The sequence below is a fragment of the Oncorhynchus gorbuscha genome, linkage group LG01 (genome assembly GCF_021184085.1).
Source record: "Oncorhynchus gorbuscha isolate QuinsamMale2020 ecotype Even-year linkage group LG01, OgorEven_v1.0, whole genome shotgun sequence".
In the NCBI taxonomy this organism is placed as follows: domain Eukaryota; kingdom Metazoa; phylum Chordata; class Actinopteri; order Salmoniformes; family Salmonidae; genus Oncorhynchus; species Oncorhynchus gorbuscha.
The window spans coordinates 90,687,148-90,707,310 of record NC_060173.1 but is presented as its reverse complement, the minus strand read 5'-3'; the positions used below and the strand labels follow the sequence as shown (position 1 = coordinate 90,707,310).

The following is a 20,163-nucleotide window of genomic DNA, read 5'->3' as shown; positions in this document are numbered from 1 at the left end:
GTCTACTAGATCAGAGGCAGTAGGGTGTCAGGGAAAATGTACGGAGTAAAAAGTGCATCATTTTCTTTAGGGATGTAGTGAAGTAAAGGTTGTCAAAAATATAAATAGTAAAGTAAAGTACAGATACCCCCCAAAACTACTAAAGAGGTACTTTAAAGTATTTTTACTTAAGTACTTTACACTACTGTATGTTTGTTTGTATTGGTCAATTTCATAGGATGTTACATGATACAGTACAGACAGAATACATTCTGTCCATTGTATTCACAGACAGAATGGGGTACCCCAGACACAACATAGGGGCTATAAATCTGAAACATCTGTCTAGAAAGTTTTCTCATCACCAAATATGTGAGTGAGAGGAAGTCCAGTCACGGATTGTGAGGGAGGTTGGAACTAACTGAAACTGGGCCGACATTCTGCAAATGTTCTCATTGATGAAACATCTTTCTGTTCCTAAAACTAGAATATGTTATGAAAACAGTGCACTAAGTTTAATAGACTTGACGTTTTGTCAAAGTTTTAAAAAAATTGCGTTGTTTTAAAGGAGTGCTGGGTCGAATTGGGTTTGCACCCACGCACACTTCACAATGGAGGCATTCCCTAATGGAAATATGCAAATACATGCTACAATGCACCAGTAGGATCTCGCTAGCTCATGCATGACTTTGTCCACCTCATTGCTTGTTCTGCCCACTATGTATCATTTGCTCCCACTGTAAACAACACAGATGAACTATCTTGGGTTAGTTATCAATATCGTTGGCATACTGTTGAGTGCTTTCCATAAAGCAGGGGATGTGCACCCTCTGCTGGAGAATATAGGTGAACTCATTTTATGAGAAAGAGGGTATGTTAAGGGCTGCATTCCAAATTCAAAGTAGACAGCCCTCAGCCCTTGAATTAAAGTTTTACATCTTCACATCCGAGTGTACCTTAAATGTCCCTTGCCCAAGTGACGACGAGTGATGATCAGAGAAACAACGTCCATGGTGGAAATCTTGAAATTGAGCATAAAAACAACCAACCTAAAGCTATTAATGTACCTAGCAAGCTAACTTAGCTAGCTAGCACTCCTGTCAGCTAGTTGGCTAGCTAGTTTTACAGTGATTTATTCTAATAGTTTTCAGAATTCCCCAAAATCCGTTTATGAAGGTAGCTACGTTTTACAGGGTCCTCACTAGGAGACAAAGCCAATTTGCGAACACAAAAATCAATGTAATCTATACATTTCTTTTGCAAGCTATCTAAATTTGACACTTCACAGCTACTGCAGTATGACACGTTTTTATACTTTTTATAAATGTTATTTAATTTATTTTATTATATTATTTATTTAACCTTTATTTAACTAGGCAAGTCAGTTAAGAACAAATTCTTATTTACAACGACGGCCTACCAAAAGGCCTCCTGCTGGGACGGGGGCCAGGGATAAAAAATAAAAAATAAATACAATATAAATATAGGAAAAAACACACATCACAACAAGAGAGACAACACTACATAAAGAGAGATCTAAGACATAGCAAGGCAGCAACACATGACAACACAGCATGGTATCAACACAAAATAACAACATGTGACTACAGTTATCATTAAAATGTAGGTCATGGCAACCCCACAAGCAATCAAAGTTCTTCACTCGCTACCTCAAGCTAAATCGAGGGTTCGAGGGGGCAACGTTAGTGAATTGGACCTCCACTTAAGATGGCAATCAAACTGCATCCAGATTCCCCAAAGCGAAAGTATCTAGCGCAAGGGCTGAGGGGTTAAAAATTACGTGCTTGGACTGCAGCTCGGATTTCCTTTCCACAAAGACGTTTTCTATGAGTTCACCTCTTTCCTAACCACAAATATCAAAGAAGAAGGACAGGGGAATACAATAATGTGAAAACTCATCGTGGACTTTCCTCCATCTTGCTTTCACAAATTTTGTGATGTTAGAAACCCAGTTATGACAGATCAAGGGAGTAGTGTAGGAGACTAGTAAAGGAATTCCAGTATAAGTAGGCTTAGTGATACAGAGTGCATTAATCAAAGCAACATATAGGTTGAATCTATAGCGTGGCTCACCTAGGATTTGAAACAATCACCTGCTGATTATCAGTCCATATGATCCATTTTGATGAGCATGGACCTTGAATTGAAGCATGTTTTGGTTAACATACTTAAGCTGTAGGCTATTATGTGATTTGTGATTAATGCTGACTAAAGAGGGAGCTAAATTGATCTATTTGGACAGAGGTTCTATTTTTTACCTGCTAAGGATCCACATTATTGGCTATTTACATCTTTGACAGTTACTCTTTGTCTTCCACTCTTTAGTATTAAAGAAGCTCCAAAATATTAATTGATTCAATCTTGAAGTTGCAAAAAATTGTCTGCCGTTGATGTTATACACGTAAGGATGCAAAAGTTCTAACGAAGTTGATTTAATCCAACTTTGCATCCATCATTGATAGGATACGACAGTTCCTGGTGATTTTGAGAAACAGCTAAGACCGGTACACAAAACAACAGTATCTCCAATCCCGCTCTCACCTTACTGTATCTCATTCAAATAGATTTGTGCAAAGAAAATATTTTGCATAAAATTCAAACACGTAATTCTATCGCAAACCATAAACATCTCATCTCTCCCAGGGTGTGTGTGTGGTGTGGTTGGTAGTTGTATCTCAGCGGTCAGTATGATAGCTATAGCCTTTGAATCTCTGGCCTGTATGTTCCCTCTGTCAAGAGGCCAAATAAACCACATTGAAAGTTTGAACTAAAGCATCCGTTTCTCTTAGGGAAGAAAATGTAAACATTAACATAAGCATAATGTGACTGTAAAACATAATTAAACACAACTATAGAAGCATATAATTCCTGCAACCACACTGCATCAAGAAAAGTTCCATTTGTGGGCGCTATCATAGTCACATCTAGGGTCTTTTGGTCCAGGAAGGTGCTGTCCAGCTTGCCCCAGGCCTATGTCCACCTTGCATCTCCATTGTCCCCCTTCAAAATGCCCCCCCCCCCCCCCACACACACACACACACACATTGTACATGAGGTCAGCCCATGAAGACATAGTCTTCTGCACAGTCTTCTTTAATTAACGACTGGTGGTCGAGGCAAGTTGGAGGTTTAACAATGGCGTAGTCACAGCCGTTAGGGTGAGAATCTATTATGATACCTGTCGTCTTGGTGTTACTATGGTCAATGGTGGCGTATGTCACATCCTCTTCCTGTTACAAAATGGAAACAATGAGGTGAAACAAAAGTTATGTTGTAATTGTCTTAAATAAGCTTCCTTTCCTTGTATCTTTTCCTTTAAGATAAGGGCCAGGAATTATCCCTGACCACGTGACCTGATCAGGAAAAACTTGTTGGCTAAAATAGAATATACATTTTAAAAATAACTCCTCTCCCCCATGACCACTGATCTAGTGAGAATGTATCACAGGTCAATTTGAGAATTTTAGACTGATAAGGAAGCTTCTGTACTTGTTGAATATGTAGCACACAGACACACATTATCTGTGTATATCAGACAGCGGTTTTGACTATGATCTACTTCTTTGCACACTTTTTGAACCATGAATACAGCCTTTTATACTACAGAATCCACATCTCACCTGACAAGCAAAACAAACATGCCGTGACCTTTATCTAACATACTTATTATAAATCATCCATATCTTTTACAACTGTCGCTACTTGTTTGAAGAGACCAAAAAAGTCATTTTCTAACTGTGATCCAGCGAGAGACAGAATTATACACACACGCAAACATGCATGTATTATTGAAAAGCATTAAAAATAATTGGAATTTCAGTGTACTTCTTGAATTTAAATGAAATTGTCCCTAACCCAGTACAACTCAGTGTTATATCATCCATGTGTTTGGACATGCCAAATATTGTTTGTACTTCATACCTTCTTTCGTGTGTCTGGGCTGCTATGATCATCACTGTCATCTCCTGAAGAGAATCATACACGTAGCCATGTTTTTATTTCATTTGAACAAATACTTTAAAGCATAACAAGAAAATGTACATACTTTTATAAAAGAAGTAGAAGTATTACCATCTTTATTTTTCTTCTGCCTGAAAAAAGGAAACAAAGGACAAAGTTTATACATGTCATTTACTACTCACTCGAACAACAGAGAAGAGTGTAAATTGAATTGGTCACCCAACAGAAATGGGAGAGAGAGCTGTCACAATGTGTGCACTTCAAATGAAAACATATTGCTATTAAAGAGTTTTAATGAGTATTCACTTCAAAGTTATTGTTAAAAATAACTTCCTGGAAGATGCTGCTAGACAGGCCCTACTCAACACTATTGCTGCAACAGGAAGCTCTGTACAAATGCTTGTATACGTACTCAGGCAGAGGCCATATGCCCTGTCAGCTACAGGCCATCATCTCTCTGAGACCAACAAGAAAGTCATGTACACTTACAGCCACTTTTTTCAAAATAGATCAACTACAGCAAGACAGTTTTGAAAGAAGCAGAACACACTAACAAGAACAAACCAAATGTGTGCGTGTTTGGTGTGTGAGTGCATGTTCCCCAGGGAGTGCTCACCTCAGTGTACCACATATATAGTTTCCCATGGTAAGTCAGCTGATCCGGGGTGCCCGGGTTGGATGGCGCTCAGAACGTGCCAGGTGTCGGGGTCGTGGTGCCACGACAACTCTGCTCTGTCGCCGTTAACTATTAACTGACACAAGATAGAGTGTGGAAGAACACACATCAGTCAGAGAGAGAGAAGGAGAGAGAGCGACAACGGTATGTTTGATATACTCATTTCCTGTGCTCTGTGGTTTACAGCAGCACTCCCACACACACACACACACACACACACACACACACACACACACACACACACACACACACACACACACACACACACACACACACACACACACACACACACTAATGCAAGCTTTGCAGGTCCATCAAGCAATTTAAATACCTCTCACACACTACAGTAACCTGTGGATCATGAGACAACCGTCATAAATAAGCAGGACGTTAATAACCTATTTATTGACACATTATGTAGTGTCCTGTAATACTTTAATTGAAGTGAGACACCTTAGGTCATGTAAAGACGTTAGTCTGTTGTATGAAGAGAGTCAGACCGAAATGCAGCGTGTAGGTTACTCATGACTTTAATGAAATATATTGCGGTACATGAAATAACTGATATAAGAAAACAACAAACGGAACGTGAACTAATTACACCCTATCTGGTGACTAACACAGAGACAGGTACAAACACCCACAAAATACAACTCAGGCTGCCTAAATACGGTTCCCAATCAGAGACAACGATAAGCAGCTGACTCCAATTGAGAATCGCCTCAGGCAGCCAAGCCTAACTAGACACACCCCTAATCATACACAACCCCAATTACAACAAACCCCAATACGAAAACACAACATATAAACCCATGTCACACCCTGGCTTACCCAAACATATACCAAAAACACAAAATATAATGACCAGGGCGTGACAGAACCTCCCCCCTAAGGTGCGGACTCCGGGACGCACCTCAAGAGCATAGGGAGGGTCCGGGTGGGCGTCTGTCCATGGTGGCGGTTCTGGCTCGGGACGTGGACCCCACTCCATTAATGTCCTATTTCCTCTCCTTCGCGTCCTGGGATAATCCACTTTCTCCGCCGACCATGGCCTAATAGTTCTCACCCTGATCCCCACATAACTGACGGGCAGCTCGGGACCGAGGGGCAGCTCGGGACCGAGGGGCAGCTCGGGACAGAGGGGCAGCTCGGGACAGAGGGGCAGCTCGGGACAGAGGGGCATCTCAGGACAGAGGGGCATCTCAGGACAGAGGGGCATCTCAGGACAGAGGGGCAGGTCAGGACAGAGGGGCATCTCAGGACAGAGGGGCAGCCCGGGACTGAGGGGCAGCTCGGGACAGAAGCAGCCTGGTACTGAGAGGAAGCCTAATACTGAGAGGAAGCTCAGTACTGAGAGGAAGCTCAGGCAGGTAGTAGGCTCCGGTAAATCCTGGCTGGCTGGTGGAACTGGAAGATTCAGGTTGTCTGGCCGATCTAAAAGATCTTGGCAGACTGGCACTTCTGGCGGATCCTGGCAGACTGGCACTTCTGGTGGATCCTGGCAGACTGGCGACGCTGGGCCGACTGGCGGCGCTGGGCAGACTGGGAGCACTGGGCAGACTGGGAGCACTGGGCAGACTGGGAGCACTGGCGGCGCTGGACAGACAGGAGACTCCGGCAGCGCAGGAGAGGAGAAAGGCTCTGGCTGCGCTAAACAGGCGGGAGACTCCGATAGCGCAGGAGGGGAGAAAAGCACTGGCTGCGCTGAACAGGCGAGGCGCACTGGAGGCCTGGTGCGTGGTGCTGGAACTGGTGGTACTGGCGCGAGGACACGCACAGGAAGCCTGGTGCGGGGAGCTGCTACCGGAGGACTGGTGTGTAGAGGTGGCTCTGGATAGACCGGACCGTGCAGGCGCACTGGAGCTCTTGAGCACCGAGCCTGCCCAAGCTTACCTGGCTCGATGCCCACTCTAGCCCGGCCAATAGGAAGGGCTGGTATGTGTCGCAGCTGGCTCTACACCCGCACTGGAAACACTGTGCGCTCCATAGCATAACACGGTGCCTGCCCGGTCTCTCGAGCCCAACGGTGAGCACAGGGAGTATGCGCATGACTCCTACCTGGCATAACTATTCTCCCCTCTAGCCTCCCCCCAATAATTTTTTTGGGGCTTTTCCGGTTTCCAACCGCGTCGCCGTGCTGCCTCCTCATACCTTCACCTCTCCGCTTTAGCTGCTTCTATTTCCTCCTTGGGACAGCGATATTCTCCCGGCTGCGCCCAGGGTCCTTTTCCGTCTAATTCCTCCTACCATGTCCAAATCTCCAAATGGTGCAGTCTCTCCCACTGCAACTGCTGAAGCGAATCCCAGGCGGGCTCCTGCACTCGCTCTGGGTCGGCCGCCCACCTGTCGATTTCTTCCCACGTCTTATAATCCATGCTTCTGCTGTCCATAACGTCCTCCTTCAGATCCTGCCAGTTCACGCGCTGCTCGGTCTGTGAGTGGTGGGTGTTTCTGTAATGAAGTTAGTCTGTTGTATGAAGAGAGTCAGACCGAAATGCAGCATGTAGGTTACTCATGACTTTAATGAAATATATCGCGGTACATGAAATAACTGATATAAGAAAACAACAAACGGACCGTGAACTAATTACAGCCTATCTGGTGACTAACACAGAGACAGGTACAAACACCCACAAAATACAACGCGAACTCAGGCTGCCTAAATACGGTTCCCAATCAGAGACAACGATAAGCAGCTGACTCCAATTGAGAATCGCCTCAGGCAGCCAAGCCTAACTAGACACACCCCTAATCATACACATTTCCAATTACTACAAACCCCAATACGAAAACACAACATATAAACCCATGTCACACCCTGGCTTACCCAAACATATACCAAAAACACAAAATATAATGACCAGGGCGTGACAGGTCATTAATAACACATCCATAGACTCTATACCGCATGACCCTGTACTTAAATTAAAGTCAGAACCCTTTGGTCATTTATAACACATACATAAATGCCTTGTATCATATGATGCTGTACTTACTATAAGGTCAGTCATCTTTGGTCTCCACCCGGCACAGCCAGAAGAGGACTGGCCACCCCTCATAGCCTGGTTCCTCTCTAGGTTTCTTCCTAGGTCTGGCCTTTCTAGGGAGTTTTTCCTAGCAACCGTGCTTCTACACCTGCATTGCTGTTTGGGGTTTTAGGCTGGGTTTCTGTACAGCTCTTTGTGACATCAGCTGATGTAAGAAGGGCTTTATAAATACATTTGATTGATTGATTGATGAATAATGTAGAAATTGAGCACGTTGAGATGACTAAACTGCTTGGTGTAACCCTGGATGGTATACTGTCATGGTCAAAACATGTTAATGCAACAGTAACTAAGATGGGAAGAAGTCTGCCCATAATAAAGTGCTGCTATGCCTTCTTAACAACACTATCAACAAAGCAGGTCCTAGAGGCCCTAGTTTTGTCACACCTGGACTACAGTCCAATTGTGTGGTCAGGTGCCACAAAGAGGAAAATTTAAATTGGCTCAGAACAGTCAGCACAGCTGGCCCCTAAATGTACACAGAGAGCTAACATTAATAATATGCATGTCAATCTCTCATGGCTCAAAATAGCGGAGGTTGACTTCATCACTGCTTGTTTTTGTTAGAAGTATTGACATGCTGAATGCACCGAGCTGTCTGTTTAAACTACTAGCACACAGCTCAGACAGCCATGCATACCCACAAAGACATGCCACCAGAGGTCTCTTCACAATCCCCAAGTCCAGAACAGACAATGGGAGGTGCATAGCACTACATAGAGTCATGGCTACATGGAACTCTATTCACAATCAGGTAACTGATACAAGCAGTAGAATCAGAATTAAGAAACAGATAAAAATCAACTTTATGGAACAGTTGGGACTGTAAAGAGACACACACATACACTCTACACACACATACACATGAACTCTACACACATGTACACATATATTTTGAATAGTTGATATGGTAGAGTAGTGTCCTGAGGGCACACACGTAATGTGTTGTGAAAAGTGTTTTTATTGACCCCACGAAGAAAGGTAGCAGCTAATGGCGATCCTTAACAAATACAAATACAAGGTGAGTTACAGTAATAACACACACACACACACACACACACACACACACACGCACGCACGCACGCACGCACGCACGCACGCACGCACGCACGCACGCACGCACGCACGCACGCACGCACGCACACGCACACACACACACACACACACACACACACACACACACACACACACACACACACACACACACACACTGTCACGCCTTGGTCATTGTATTTTGTGTTCTCGTTATATATTTTGGTCAGGGCAGGGTGTGACATGGGTTTATGTGTTGGGTTCGTATTGGGATGTTATTAGCATTGGGATTGTGTATGATTAGGGGTGTGTCTAGTTAGGCTTGGCTGCCTGAGGCGGTTCTCAATTGGAGTCAGGTGATTCTCGTTGTCTCGGATTGGGAACCGTATTTAGGTAGCCTGAGTTCGCTTTGTATTTTGTGGGTGTTTGTTCCTATCTCTGTGTAGTAGTCACCAGATAGGCTGTAATTAGTTTCACGTTCCGTTCTGTTGTTTTTGTATTTCAGTTATTTCATGTTCCGCTATTCTGTTCATTAAAGTCATGAGTAACCTACACGCTGCATTTCGGTCCGACTTTCTTCATTCAACAGACGAACGCCGTCACACACACACACACACACACACACACACACACACACACACACACACACACACACACACACACACACACACACACACACACACACACACACACACACACACACACACACACACACACACACACACACACACACACACACACACACACACACACACACACACACTCACACTCACACTCATACTTATGACTGCTTCTGTTTGCAGAAACATCTCGGGATACAGAAGTGGAACTGAGTGAGCTGAGAATACAGGAAGCTGATGTAGATCAACAAAGCAGTATTTGTGACTCTATGACCTGATGATGTGATCAAATTGACAAAATCATATCAGCTGTGTAACATCTCTTTGTCTGCCCTTGAATAATATCTGTTGAGGCAGAACGTTTAATGTGAAATGCATTTCAATTGTGTTAATAAATATAGTCAAGGATGGAGAACTGCCTCAGTAATTTATTCACCAGAAGATGGCGATACTGTAACGCTCTGTAAGTAGCTGAAGACATAAGTTGCAACTGTTAATGAACTCTGATAGTGACTGAATGGAAAGCATTAGTCATCAGGTAAATGTTTCTTACCACAGGTGGTGTAGGTGCTATAGCAAGTTTGCTGTACTAAGTTTTTTTAAAGACATCCTACAAAGTTTTTTTATGAATATTTTTTTAAAATCTTTTGCTGTTGAAAAGCAACATTCCAAGTATAAATATAGTAAAGTACACACACCAAAGGGTAAAGAAGTGTTTTTTAGACACATCTGCAAACTTCAAGAAGTAGGGATTCAAGGAGCTGTTCTGATGGTCAGGTTCCCTCTTGCTTGACGCACAATAGAGGAGCAATAGAGAACCAAAGAGGACCCCCCCCCCCCCCACACACACCTCTAAATGGATTACAATACAATTGTTAAGTGTAGCTCAGTTGGTAGAGCATGTCGCTTGCAACGTCAGGGTTGTGGGTCTAATTTCCACGGGGAGACAAGTTTGAAAATATATGCACGGGATAAGAGTGTCTACTAAAAGTGTGAAAAGCTACATTTTTTAACTGAGCATAAGTTTAAAGATCATTGCCCATTAAATGACATACAATAATATACTGTAACCCACTAAAAACACATATACGTGTTGGCCTACGATGTGTGTGGGAGAGGAAACAGACCTCTAAAGTAGAAGCAATAGACAAGAGAGCTATGGTAGGTAGGCTCATATGTAGGAGGACAGGAAGTGGAAAAACCCTGTAGATGCAGAGGAGAGAGAGAGAGAGAGAGAGAGAGAGAGAGAGAGAGAGAGAGAGAGAGAGAGAGAGAGAGAGAGAGAGAGAGAGAGAGAGAGACATATTCAGAACATATCGTCAGTGTCTCCACTCAACTCACGTTTGTGATCACAGAGGGTTTGCTCGAACTGAGTGACACGAGCATGACCTGTCTTGAGATCTCATAAGACATTGCATCTTTGCCCTGATGGACCCACCGTGGTCTGACCACATCCTGCTGGTCTTCTGTCTCCTCTTCCTGGTCTGCATCTATGGCAATGCTCAAGGTAAGATGTTTCCATCTTGTTACTTCTACTTTTTGTGTTACATTTGAAAGGGATTGAGATTTGCTAATTTTGGCAATTTACTTAAAATTTCCTTCAACAGTATGCTATGTACAGTGCATTCAGAAGTATTCAGCCCATTTGACTTTTTCCACATTATATTACATTGCAGCATTATTATAAAATTGATTTAAAAAATGTTCCTCATCAATTTACACACAAAATCATACAATAAATACAAAAAATACCTTATTTACATAATAATGTGTCGAGGCACAGAGGCACAGATCTGGGGGAAGGGTACCAAAACATGTCTGCAACATTGAATAAAAAATGTTCCTCATCAATCTGCACACAATACCCCATAATAAAAAAACTAAAATAGGTTTTTAGAAATGTTTGCAAATGTCAAAAAAACTCAACAGAAATACCTTATTTACATAAGTACTCAGACCTTTTGCTATCAGACTCAAAAATGTAGCTCAGGTACATCCCATTGATCGTCCTTGAGATATTTCTACAACTTGATTGAAGTCCATCTGTGGTACCTTAAATTAATTGGACATGATTTGGAAAGGCACACACCTGTCTATGTAATGTCCCACAGTTGACAGTGCATGTCAGAACAAAAACCAAGCCATGAGGTCGAAGGAATTGTCCCTAGAGGTCCGAGACAGGATTGTGTCGAGGCACAGATCTGGGGAAGGGTACCAAAACATGTCTGCAACAATGAAGGTCCCCAAGAACACAGTCACCTCCATCATTCTTAAATGGAAGAAGTTTGGAACGAACAAGACTCTTACTAGAGCTGGCTGCCCGACCAAACTGAGCAATTGGGGGGAAAGGGCTATGGTCAGGGAGGTGACCAAGAACCCGAATATGGGTTTGCCAAAAGGCACCTAAAGGACTCTCAGACCATAAGAAACAAGATTCTCTGGTCTGATGAAACCAAGATTGAACTCTTTGGCGCTTAATGCCAAGCGTCACATCTGGGGGAACCTGGCACCATCCCTACGGTTAAGTTTGGTGGCAGCATCATGCTGTGGGAATGTTTTTCAGTGGCAGGAACTGGGAGACCAGTCAGGATTGAGGGAAAGATGAACGTAGCAAAGTACAGAGAGATATTTGATTTAAACCTGCTCCAAAGCACTCAGTACTGAGTAATGGGTCTGAAAACATATGAAAATGTGATATTTCAGTTTTTTATATTTGATAAATTTGCAAACATTTCTAAAAAACATTTTTTGATTTGTAATTATGGGGTATTGTGTGTAGATTGATGAGGGAAAATTTTAATTTAATCCATTTTAGAATAAGGCTGTAATGTAACAGAATGTGGAAAAAGTAAAGGGGTCTGAATACTTTCTGAATGTACTTATTGATCAACCAAAGTCAGTCAGAGATGGGTGATGGACACTGTCAAAGCGTAACTTCTCAACTGCAATTTGAATATGACAGGTCTTCATGTTCATTTGTGTTTTGCCAGTGACCAGTATGATCCCTATCAGTAGTAATTATGTCAATTGTTTCCATCATCTTTTCTCACACCAAGGCCCATGTGAAATTGAGGTGCCAATCAAAAGAAACACTGTTTGGACTGCTGTCCCTCAGAAACGGCTGACAATTAACTGCCCTGTGAAACATTGTGGGGAAACCTTACGTGTCACATGGTGTAAATTTGAGGACGCCAACTGCAAACAAATCAATGAGACAGAGCAAGTCAAAATTGGATGGAAACCATTTGATAGCGGGTCAGAAAATCGTATTGCATTTTTGGATTTTAAGAAGATATCTATGAATGACGATGGTTCGTACAGATGTGGAATGGCTGGGAATAAATCATCAATTGTTAGCCATGCTATCAATGTCTCTGTCTCAGGTAACCAACAAAAGCTTAGTTTTTTCCTCAATCAATTGTTTTAAAATGAATAAGATACATACTCAGTTGAGTCCTTGTTGTTTGATACACTTATTTCTACAGATATCAACCTGAAAATGACTAGCACAGCAGACCACAACACATGTAGGAGAATGTTTTATGAAATTACAGACATTCAATCACATCACATCAGCTAGTAGGCCTATGTGACAACTGTGTCTGGTGTTAAGACCTCTGTTTATACTCTAACAGACAACTCACCAAATGCAAAGCATGATGAGAAATATCTGAGCTGGCTGCCGTATGCTTACATCTGTGTGGGAATAGTACTGCTGGTGGTCGTGGTGACAGCAATCTCCTTCCTCTATCTTTATGGATGTAAAGGTGAGTAATGCTGTTACCCATTTATTACTATAAAAAACAAACAGAGCCGCAGACTCCATATGTATAACCTCCCAGTAATCAGGGTGAAGAAGGCACAGTGATGAAGAAGACTCCATATGTATAACCTCCCAGTAATCAGGGTGAAGAAGGCACAGTGATGAAGAAGACTCCATATGTATAACCTCCCAGTAATCAGGGTGAAGAAGGCACAGTGATGCCGAAACATTGGTGTTTTTTTACCCAATACATTACTGGAAGGTTATACATGTGGAGTGTGTGACTCTCTTTGTTTTATAACTTTATTCACCGTTAGTCAGCACCTCTACACTAAATCATATTCTCTTGGTGTGCTCCAGCTCAGGTTTTCTATTAGACCCATTTAATACTGACTTTTATTGTGTACAAGGTTGAAATACAGCAAACATGTCACTTTAACTTTCTAAAATATACACATTTTTCAGGACCAACAAGGTCATCAAATAACGGCATAAAGGAGCAGGTAAGGAAATCTTATAGCATCTTACTATTAACCACTGGGTCATTTACTATCATGACAAAACTGGTCCTCAATATACTACATTTGTACAAAATGGAAGCCTTGTTGTCCTGACTCCGTCTAATTGTTTTTCTCTGTGTTTAATGGAAATGTCCACACAGGCAGCACCATGTCCAGACCTCTCCTCCTGCTCTAAGGGAACCTTTGCATCATCACCATTCACACCAAACCCTGCCCACTCTGACAATCTCTACAACAATGGTCCCTATGCCAAACACATCAACAGGGCATCGGCACACAGCCTCCTGATGACAAACGGAACTCTGCCTTCCTCTGACATCACAGCTGGAGGTCAAGGGTCAAACCACCTTGTGTACGCTAGCCTGAACCACCAGACCCCTAGAGGGTCCCCGAAACCCCCCCATATTCCAACCCCCCATGATGAATGCTCAGAGTATGCAGCCATCCGAGTCCACGGAGCCCATAGGCTCTGAAAGAGACCTCATCCAGACCTTAACGACTCAGTGCTGCTGACTGTTTTACTGTTTAACTTGTCTTCTTTGTTGGATCTTTTCACTGAAAAAGAGGAAAACTGAACATATTTTGTGGATGAAAATGTCATTCCTTGGGGAGATTCATATTTTTTAAAATATATATATATGTAACTCACACACACTCTTCCTGGTGTCATGGAAATGTTGAGCAGTGTGTTGACCGCAGTGCAGCAGTATTTCAGAGAATAAAATGTGATGTAAAGATGGGGGGTAGGGGGATCGGAGTGAGACAGGTGGGCAAGGGTTAGAGCTCGAGAATATGTGCTTCTGAGTGTGAACCCTCCGTCACGTCACACCTCAGAGTTAGAGGAGCAAAATAACACCCGTTAGTAGTGTGTATCACAAAGGTTATCTCACACATAATGATGATAAACCATCATTTGTTATTGACTATCAAAATATATATTTTAATGAAGAAACCACTGAGACACTTTGGCGATTATTAGTGATGATTTGGGGATATAACAGGGAAAAATAACTCATACCGAACATTTTATGTCTCTGTGTGTGACTAAGTGTGTGTGCCTGTGTCTATATGTCTGCATATGACTCACTCAGTATGAGTGAGTGAGTGAGTGAGTGAGTGAGTGAGTGAGTGAGTGAGTGAGTGATCGAGCAAGTGAGTGTTGGTGTATATTTTTGCACAGATGCGCGTGTTTGTACGCATGTACTGGCTACAGGTTGGGGGCTTTCCATGGTTTATGTAAAATGTTGAGCCCACCACATAGCCGAAACAGTGAGTTGCTGTAAATAGATGTTCTCCCTCTTGAGAGAGTATGGAAATTCCATTCAAATGTAATATGAATGTAATATGAAAGTGCATATGACTTTCTCTGTGGTCATAGGAAGACAGAGGTAATAGTTTGCATAACTGTAAAATGATGTGGGCGTGGCAAGATTGTAATAGTGACACATACAGTAACAAATTCCAATATCAGTTATTGTCAATTAATTTGAAACATGTTAGTTTGAAGGCTACATGTTTACTATGCAACTACTCAATTACAATACAGTATACTTCACCAGAGAATAGTGCCAGAGAAATGTCCCTCATTTTATAAAGAAATTGCGACCACTTGAAGCAAGAGTGGCCAGTTTTTGAGAATACAAAATAAAGCTGGGGTCTAATGTCTTTGGTCCAACACTGCTTCTGCCTGTTGTGTTCTGGTAAAACCCTGAGCGAGAGGTTACTGTAAAGTACTGGGGTGTTTTTTCTGCCCCAGATACAGACCCTAACCTGCACAGGACTGGTTGTTTCTAGTTTAAAACACAGCGCACAGGAAGTGCTGGGAACAGACCACCACCACACCAAGATGTTAATTTGTACTCAAAGTAACTCACTACTCAGAGAAAGGGTGTAGCTTACTTTCATGGAGCTGCCACATCTATTAGCCTAATCTCAGAATAGGTCCAATACAATACTTATCAGTGTAACAGCTAAACAGTTTATTCATCCATAATGTAATCATTTTTTGAGAGTAGAACACTGACTGGTTTTATTGTAAGCCATTGCCTGCACCCATGTGGTTTTACTGTAAGCCATTGCCTTCTCCCATGTGTTTTTACTGTAAGCCATTGCCTTCTCCCATGTGTTTTTACTGTAAGCCATTGCCTGCACCCATGTGTTTTTACTGTAAGCCATTGCCTGCACCCATGTGTTTTTACTCTAAGCCATTGCCTTCTCCCATGTGGTTTTACTGTAAGCCATTGCCTGCACCCATGTGTTTTTACTGTAAGCCATTGCCTTCTCCCATGTGTTTTTACTGTAAGCCATTACCTTCTCCCATGTGGTTTTACTGTAAGCCATTGCCTGCACCCATGACGTTTTACTGTAAGCCATTGCCTTCTCCCATGTGGTTTTACTGTAAGCCATTGCCTGCACCCATGTGTTTTTACTCTAAGCCATTGCCTGCACCCATGACGTTTTACTGTAAGCCATTGCCTTCTCCCATGTGGTTTTACTGTAAGCCATTGCCTGCACCCATGTGTTTTTACTCTAAGCCATTGCCTGCACCCATGTGGTTTTATTGTAAGCCATTGCCTGCACCCATGTGTTTTTACTGTAAGCCATTGCCTGCACCCATGTGGTTTTATTGTAAGCCATTGCCTGCACCCATGTGGTTTTACTGTAAGCCATTGCCTGTTCCCATGTGGTTTTACTGTAAGCCATTGCCTGCTCCCATGTGGTTTTACTGTAAGCCATTGCCTGTTCCCATGTGGTTTTACTGTAAGCCATTGCCTGCTCCCATGTGGTTTTACTGTATGCCATTGCCTGCACCCATGTGGTTTTACTGTAAGCCATTGCCTGTTCCCATGTGGTTTTACTGTAAGCCATTGCCTGCTCCCATGTGGTTTTACTGTAAGCCATTGCCTTCTCCCATGTGGTTTTACTGTAAGCCATTGCCTGCACCCATGTGTTTTTACTGTAAGCCATTGCCTGCACCCATGTGGTTTTACTGTAAGCCATTGCCTGTTCCCATGTGGTTTTCCTGTAAGCCATTGCCTGCACCCATGCATTTTTACTGTAAGCCATTGCCTGCACCCATGTGGTTTTATTGTAAGCCATTGCCTGCTCCCATGTGGTTTTACTGTAAGCCATTGCATGCTCCCATGTGGTTTTACTGTATGCCATTGCCTGCACCCATGTGGTTTTACTGTAAGCCATTGCCTGATCCCATGTGGTTTTACTGTAAGCCATTGCCTGCTCCCATGTGGTTTTACTGTAAGCCATTGCCTGTTCCCATGTGGTTTTACTGTAAGCCATTGCCTGCTCCCATGTGGTTTTACTGTATGCCATTGCCTGCACCCATGTGGTTTTACTGTAAGCCATTGCCTGTTCCCATGTGGTTTTACTGTAAGCCATTGCCTGCTCCCATGTGGTTTTACTGTAAGCCATTGCCTGCTCCCATGTGGTTTTACTGTAAGCCATTGCCTGCTCCCATGTGGTTTTACTGTAAGCCATTGCCTGCTCCCATGTGGTTTTACTGTATGCCATTGCCTGCAACCATGTGGTTTTACTGTAAGCCATTGCCTGTTCCCATGTGGTTTTACTGTAAGCCATTGCCTGCTCCCATGTGGTTTTACTGTATGCCATTGCCTGCACCCATGTGGTTTTACTGTAAGCCATTGCCTGCACCCATGTGGTTTTACTATAAGCCATTGCCTGCTCCCATGTGGTTTTACTGTAAGCCATTGCCTGCTCCCATGTGGTTTTAATGTAAGCTATTGCCTGCTCCCATGTGGTTTTACTGTAAGCCATTGCCTGCACCCATGTGTTTTTATTGTAAGCCATTGTCTGCTCACATGTGGTTTTACTGTATGCCATTGCCTGCACCCATATGGTTTTACTGTAAGCCATTGCCTGCTCCCATGTGGTTTTACTGTAAGCCATTGCCTGCACCCATATGGTTTTACTGTAAGCCATTGCCTGCTCCCATGTGGTTTTACTGTAAGCCATTGCCTGCTCCCATGTGGTTTTACTGTATGCCATTGCCTGCACCCATAACATTAACGAGGCTACAGTTGAAGTCGAAAGTTTACATACAATTAGGTTTGGGTCATTAAAACTTGTTATTAATCACTGCACAATTTTCTTATTAACAAACTATAGCTTTGGCAAGTTGGTTAGGACATCTACTTTGTGCATGGCACAAGTAATGTTTCCAACAATTGTTTACAGACAGATTATTTCACTTATAATTCACTGTATCCCAATTCCAGTGGGTCAGAAGTTTACACACATTAAGTTGACTGTGCCTTCAAACAGCTTGTAAATTCCAGAAAATTATGTCATGGCTTTAGAAGCTTCTGAAATGCATTCCAGATGACTACCTAGATTCTGATAGGCTAATTGACATCATTTGATTCAATTGGAGGTGTACCTGTGGATGTATTTCAAGGCCTACCTTCAAGGCCTACCTTCAGTGTCTCTTTGCTTGACATCATGGGAAAATCAAAATAAATCAACCAAGACCTCAGAAAAAAAACTGTAGAACTCCACAAGTCTCGTTCATCCTTGGGAGCAAATTCCAAATGCCTGAAGATACCACGTTCATCTGTACAAACAATAGTACACAAGTATAAACACCATGGGACCACGCAGCCGTCATACCGCTCAGAAATGAGATGCGTTCTGTCTCCTAGAGATGAACGTACTTTGGTGCGAAAAGTGCAAATCAATCCCAGAACAACATCAAAGGACCTTGTGAAGATGCTGGAGGAAACAAGTAAATCAAATCAAATCAAATCAAATTGATTTATATAGCCCTTCGTACATCAGCTGATATCTCAAAGTGCTGTACAGAAACCCAGCCTAAAACCCCAAACAGCAAGCAATGCAGGTGTAGAAGCACGGTGGCTAGGAAAAACTCCCTAGAAAGGCCAAAACTTAGGAAGAAACCTAGAGAGGAACCAGGCTATGTGGGGTGGCCAGTCCTCTTCTGGCTGTGCCGGGTGGAGATTATAACAGAACATGGCCAAGATGTTCAAATGTTCATAAATGACCAGCATGGTCGAATAATAGTAAGGCAGAACAGTTGAAACTGGAACAGCAGCATGGCCAGGTGGACTGGGGACAGCAAGGAGTCATCATGTCAGGTAGTCCTGGGGCATGGTCCTAGGGCTCAGGTCAGTTGAAACTGGAGCAGCAGCATGGCCAGGTGGACTGGGGACAGCAAGGAGTCATCATGTCAGGTAGTCCTGGGGCATGGTCCTAGGGCTCAGGTCCTCCGAGAGAGAGAAAGAAAGAAGGAGAGAATTAGAGAATGCACACTTAGATTCACACAGGACACCGAATAGGAAAGGACAAGTACTCCAGATATAACAAACTGACCCTAGCCCCCGACAGAAACCACTGCAGCATAAATACTGGAGACTGAGACAGGAGGGGTCAGGAGACACTGTGGCCCCATCCGAGGACACCCCCGGACAGGGCCAAACAGGAAGGATATAACCCCACCCACTTTGCCAAAGCACAGCCCCCACACCACTAGAGGGATATCTTCAACCACCAACCTACCATCTTGAGACAAGGCTGAGTATAGCCCACAAAGATCTCCGCCACGGCACAACCCAAGGGGGGGGGGTTGGGGGCGCCAACCCAGACAGGATGACCACAACAGTAAATCAACCCACTCAGGTGACGCACCCCCTCCAGGGACGGCATGAGAGAGCCCCAGTAAGCCAGTGATTCAGCCCCTATGATAGGGTTAGAGGCAGAGAATCCCAGTGGAAAGAGGGAAATGGGCCAGGCAGAGACAGCAAGGGCGGTTCGTTGCTCCAGAGCCTTTCCGTTCACCTTCCCACTCCTGGGCCAGACTACACTCAATCATATGACCCACTGAAGAGATGAGTCTTCAGTAAAGACTTAAAGGTTGAGACCGAGTTTGCGTCTCTGACATGGGTAGGCAGACCGTTCCATAAAAATTGAGCTCTATAGGAGAAAGCCCTGCCTCCAGCTGTTTGCTGAGAAATTCTAGGGACAATTAGGAGGCCTGTACAAAAGTACAAAAGTATCTATATCCACAGTAAAACGAGTCCTATATCGACATAACCTGAAAGGCCGCTAAGCAAGAAAGAAGCTCCCTCTTCACGACTGTCTTGGTATGTTTGGACCATGATAGTTCGTTGGTGATGTGGACACCAAGGAACTTGAAACTCTCGACCCGCTCCACTACAGCCCCATCAATTTTAATGGGGGCCTGTTCGGCCCGCCTTTTCCTGTAGTCCACGATCAGCTCCTTAGTCTTGCTCAGATTGAGGGAGAGGTTGTTGTCCTGGCACCACACTGCCAGTTCTCTGATCTCCTCCCTATAGGCAGTCTCATCGTTGTCGGTGATCAGGCCTACCACTCTTGTGTCATCAGCAAACTTAATGATAGTGTTGGAGTTGTGTTTGGCCATGCAGTCGTGGGTGAACAGGGAATACAGGAGGGGACTAAGTACACACCCCTGAGGGGCCCCAGTGTTAAGGATCAGCATGGCAGACATGTTGTTGCCCACTCTTACCACCTG

The 20,163-nt window shown here is 43.5% G+C and overlaps 1 protein-coding gene across 4 annotated transcripts; it reads left to right on the top strand.

Annotated features, from left to right (window-relative positions):
- Positions 1 to 10,626: 10,626 nt before the first annotated feature.
- On the top strand, positions 10,627 to 17,747 carry LOC124023481 (leucine-rich repeat extensin-like protein 3). Of its 4 annotated transcripts, none has more exons than XM_046337926.1 (6): positions 10,627 to 10,842; positions 12,392 to 12,718; positions 12,821 to 12,862; positions 12,971 to 13,102; positions 13,564 to 13,601; positions 13,760 to 17,747. In XM_046337926.1, the coding sequence occupies exon 6, from the start codon at positions 15,674 to 15,676 to the stop codon at positions 17,366 to 17,368; it is 1,695 nt and encodes a 564-aa protein (XP_046193882.1). In that variant the 5' UTR covers positions 10,627 to 10,842; positions 12,392 to 12,718; positions 12,821 to 12,862; positions 12,971 to 13,102; positions 13,564 to 13,601; positions 13,760 to 15,673; the 3' UTR covers positions 17,369 to 17,747. The 4 variants fall into 4 exon arrangements, with proteins under 4 accessions (XP_046193882.1, XP_046193940.1, XP_046193980.1 ...); XM_046338017.1 differs by having other exon boundaries at positions 10,631 to 10,842; XM_046337984.1 differs by lacking the exon at positions 12,821 to 12,862.
- The last annotated feature ends 2,416 nt before the right edge of the window (positions 17,748 to 20,163 follow it).

What these genes read in the sequence shown, in the direction of transcription:
- LOC124023481 (XM_046337984.1), top strand. Translation starts at nt 15,674, where the DNA reads ATGTGGTTTTACTGTAAGCCATTGCCTTCTCCCATGTGTTTTTACTGT.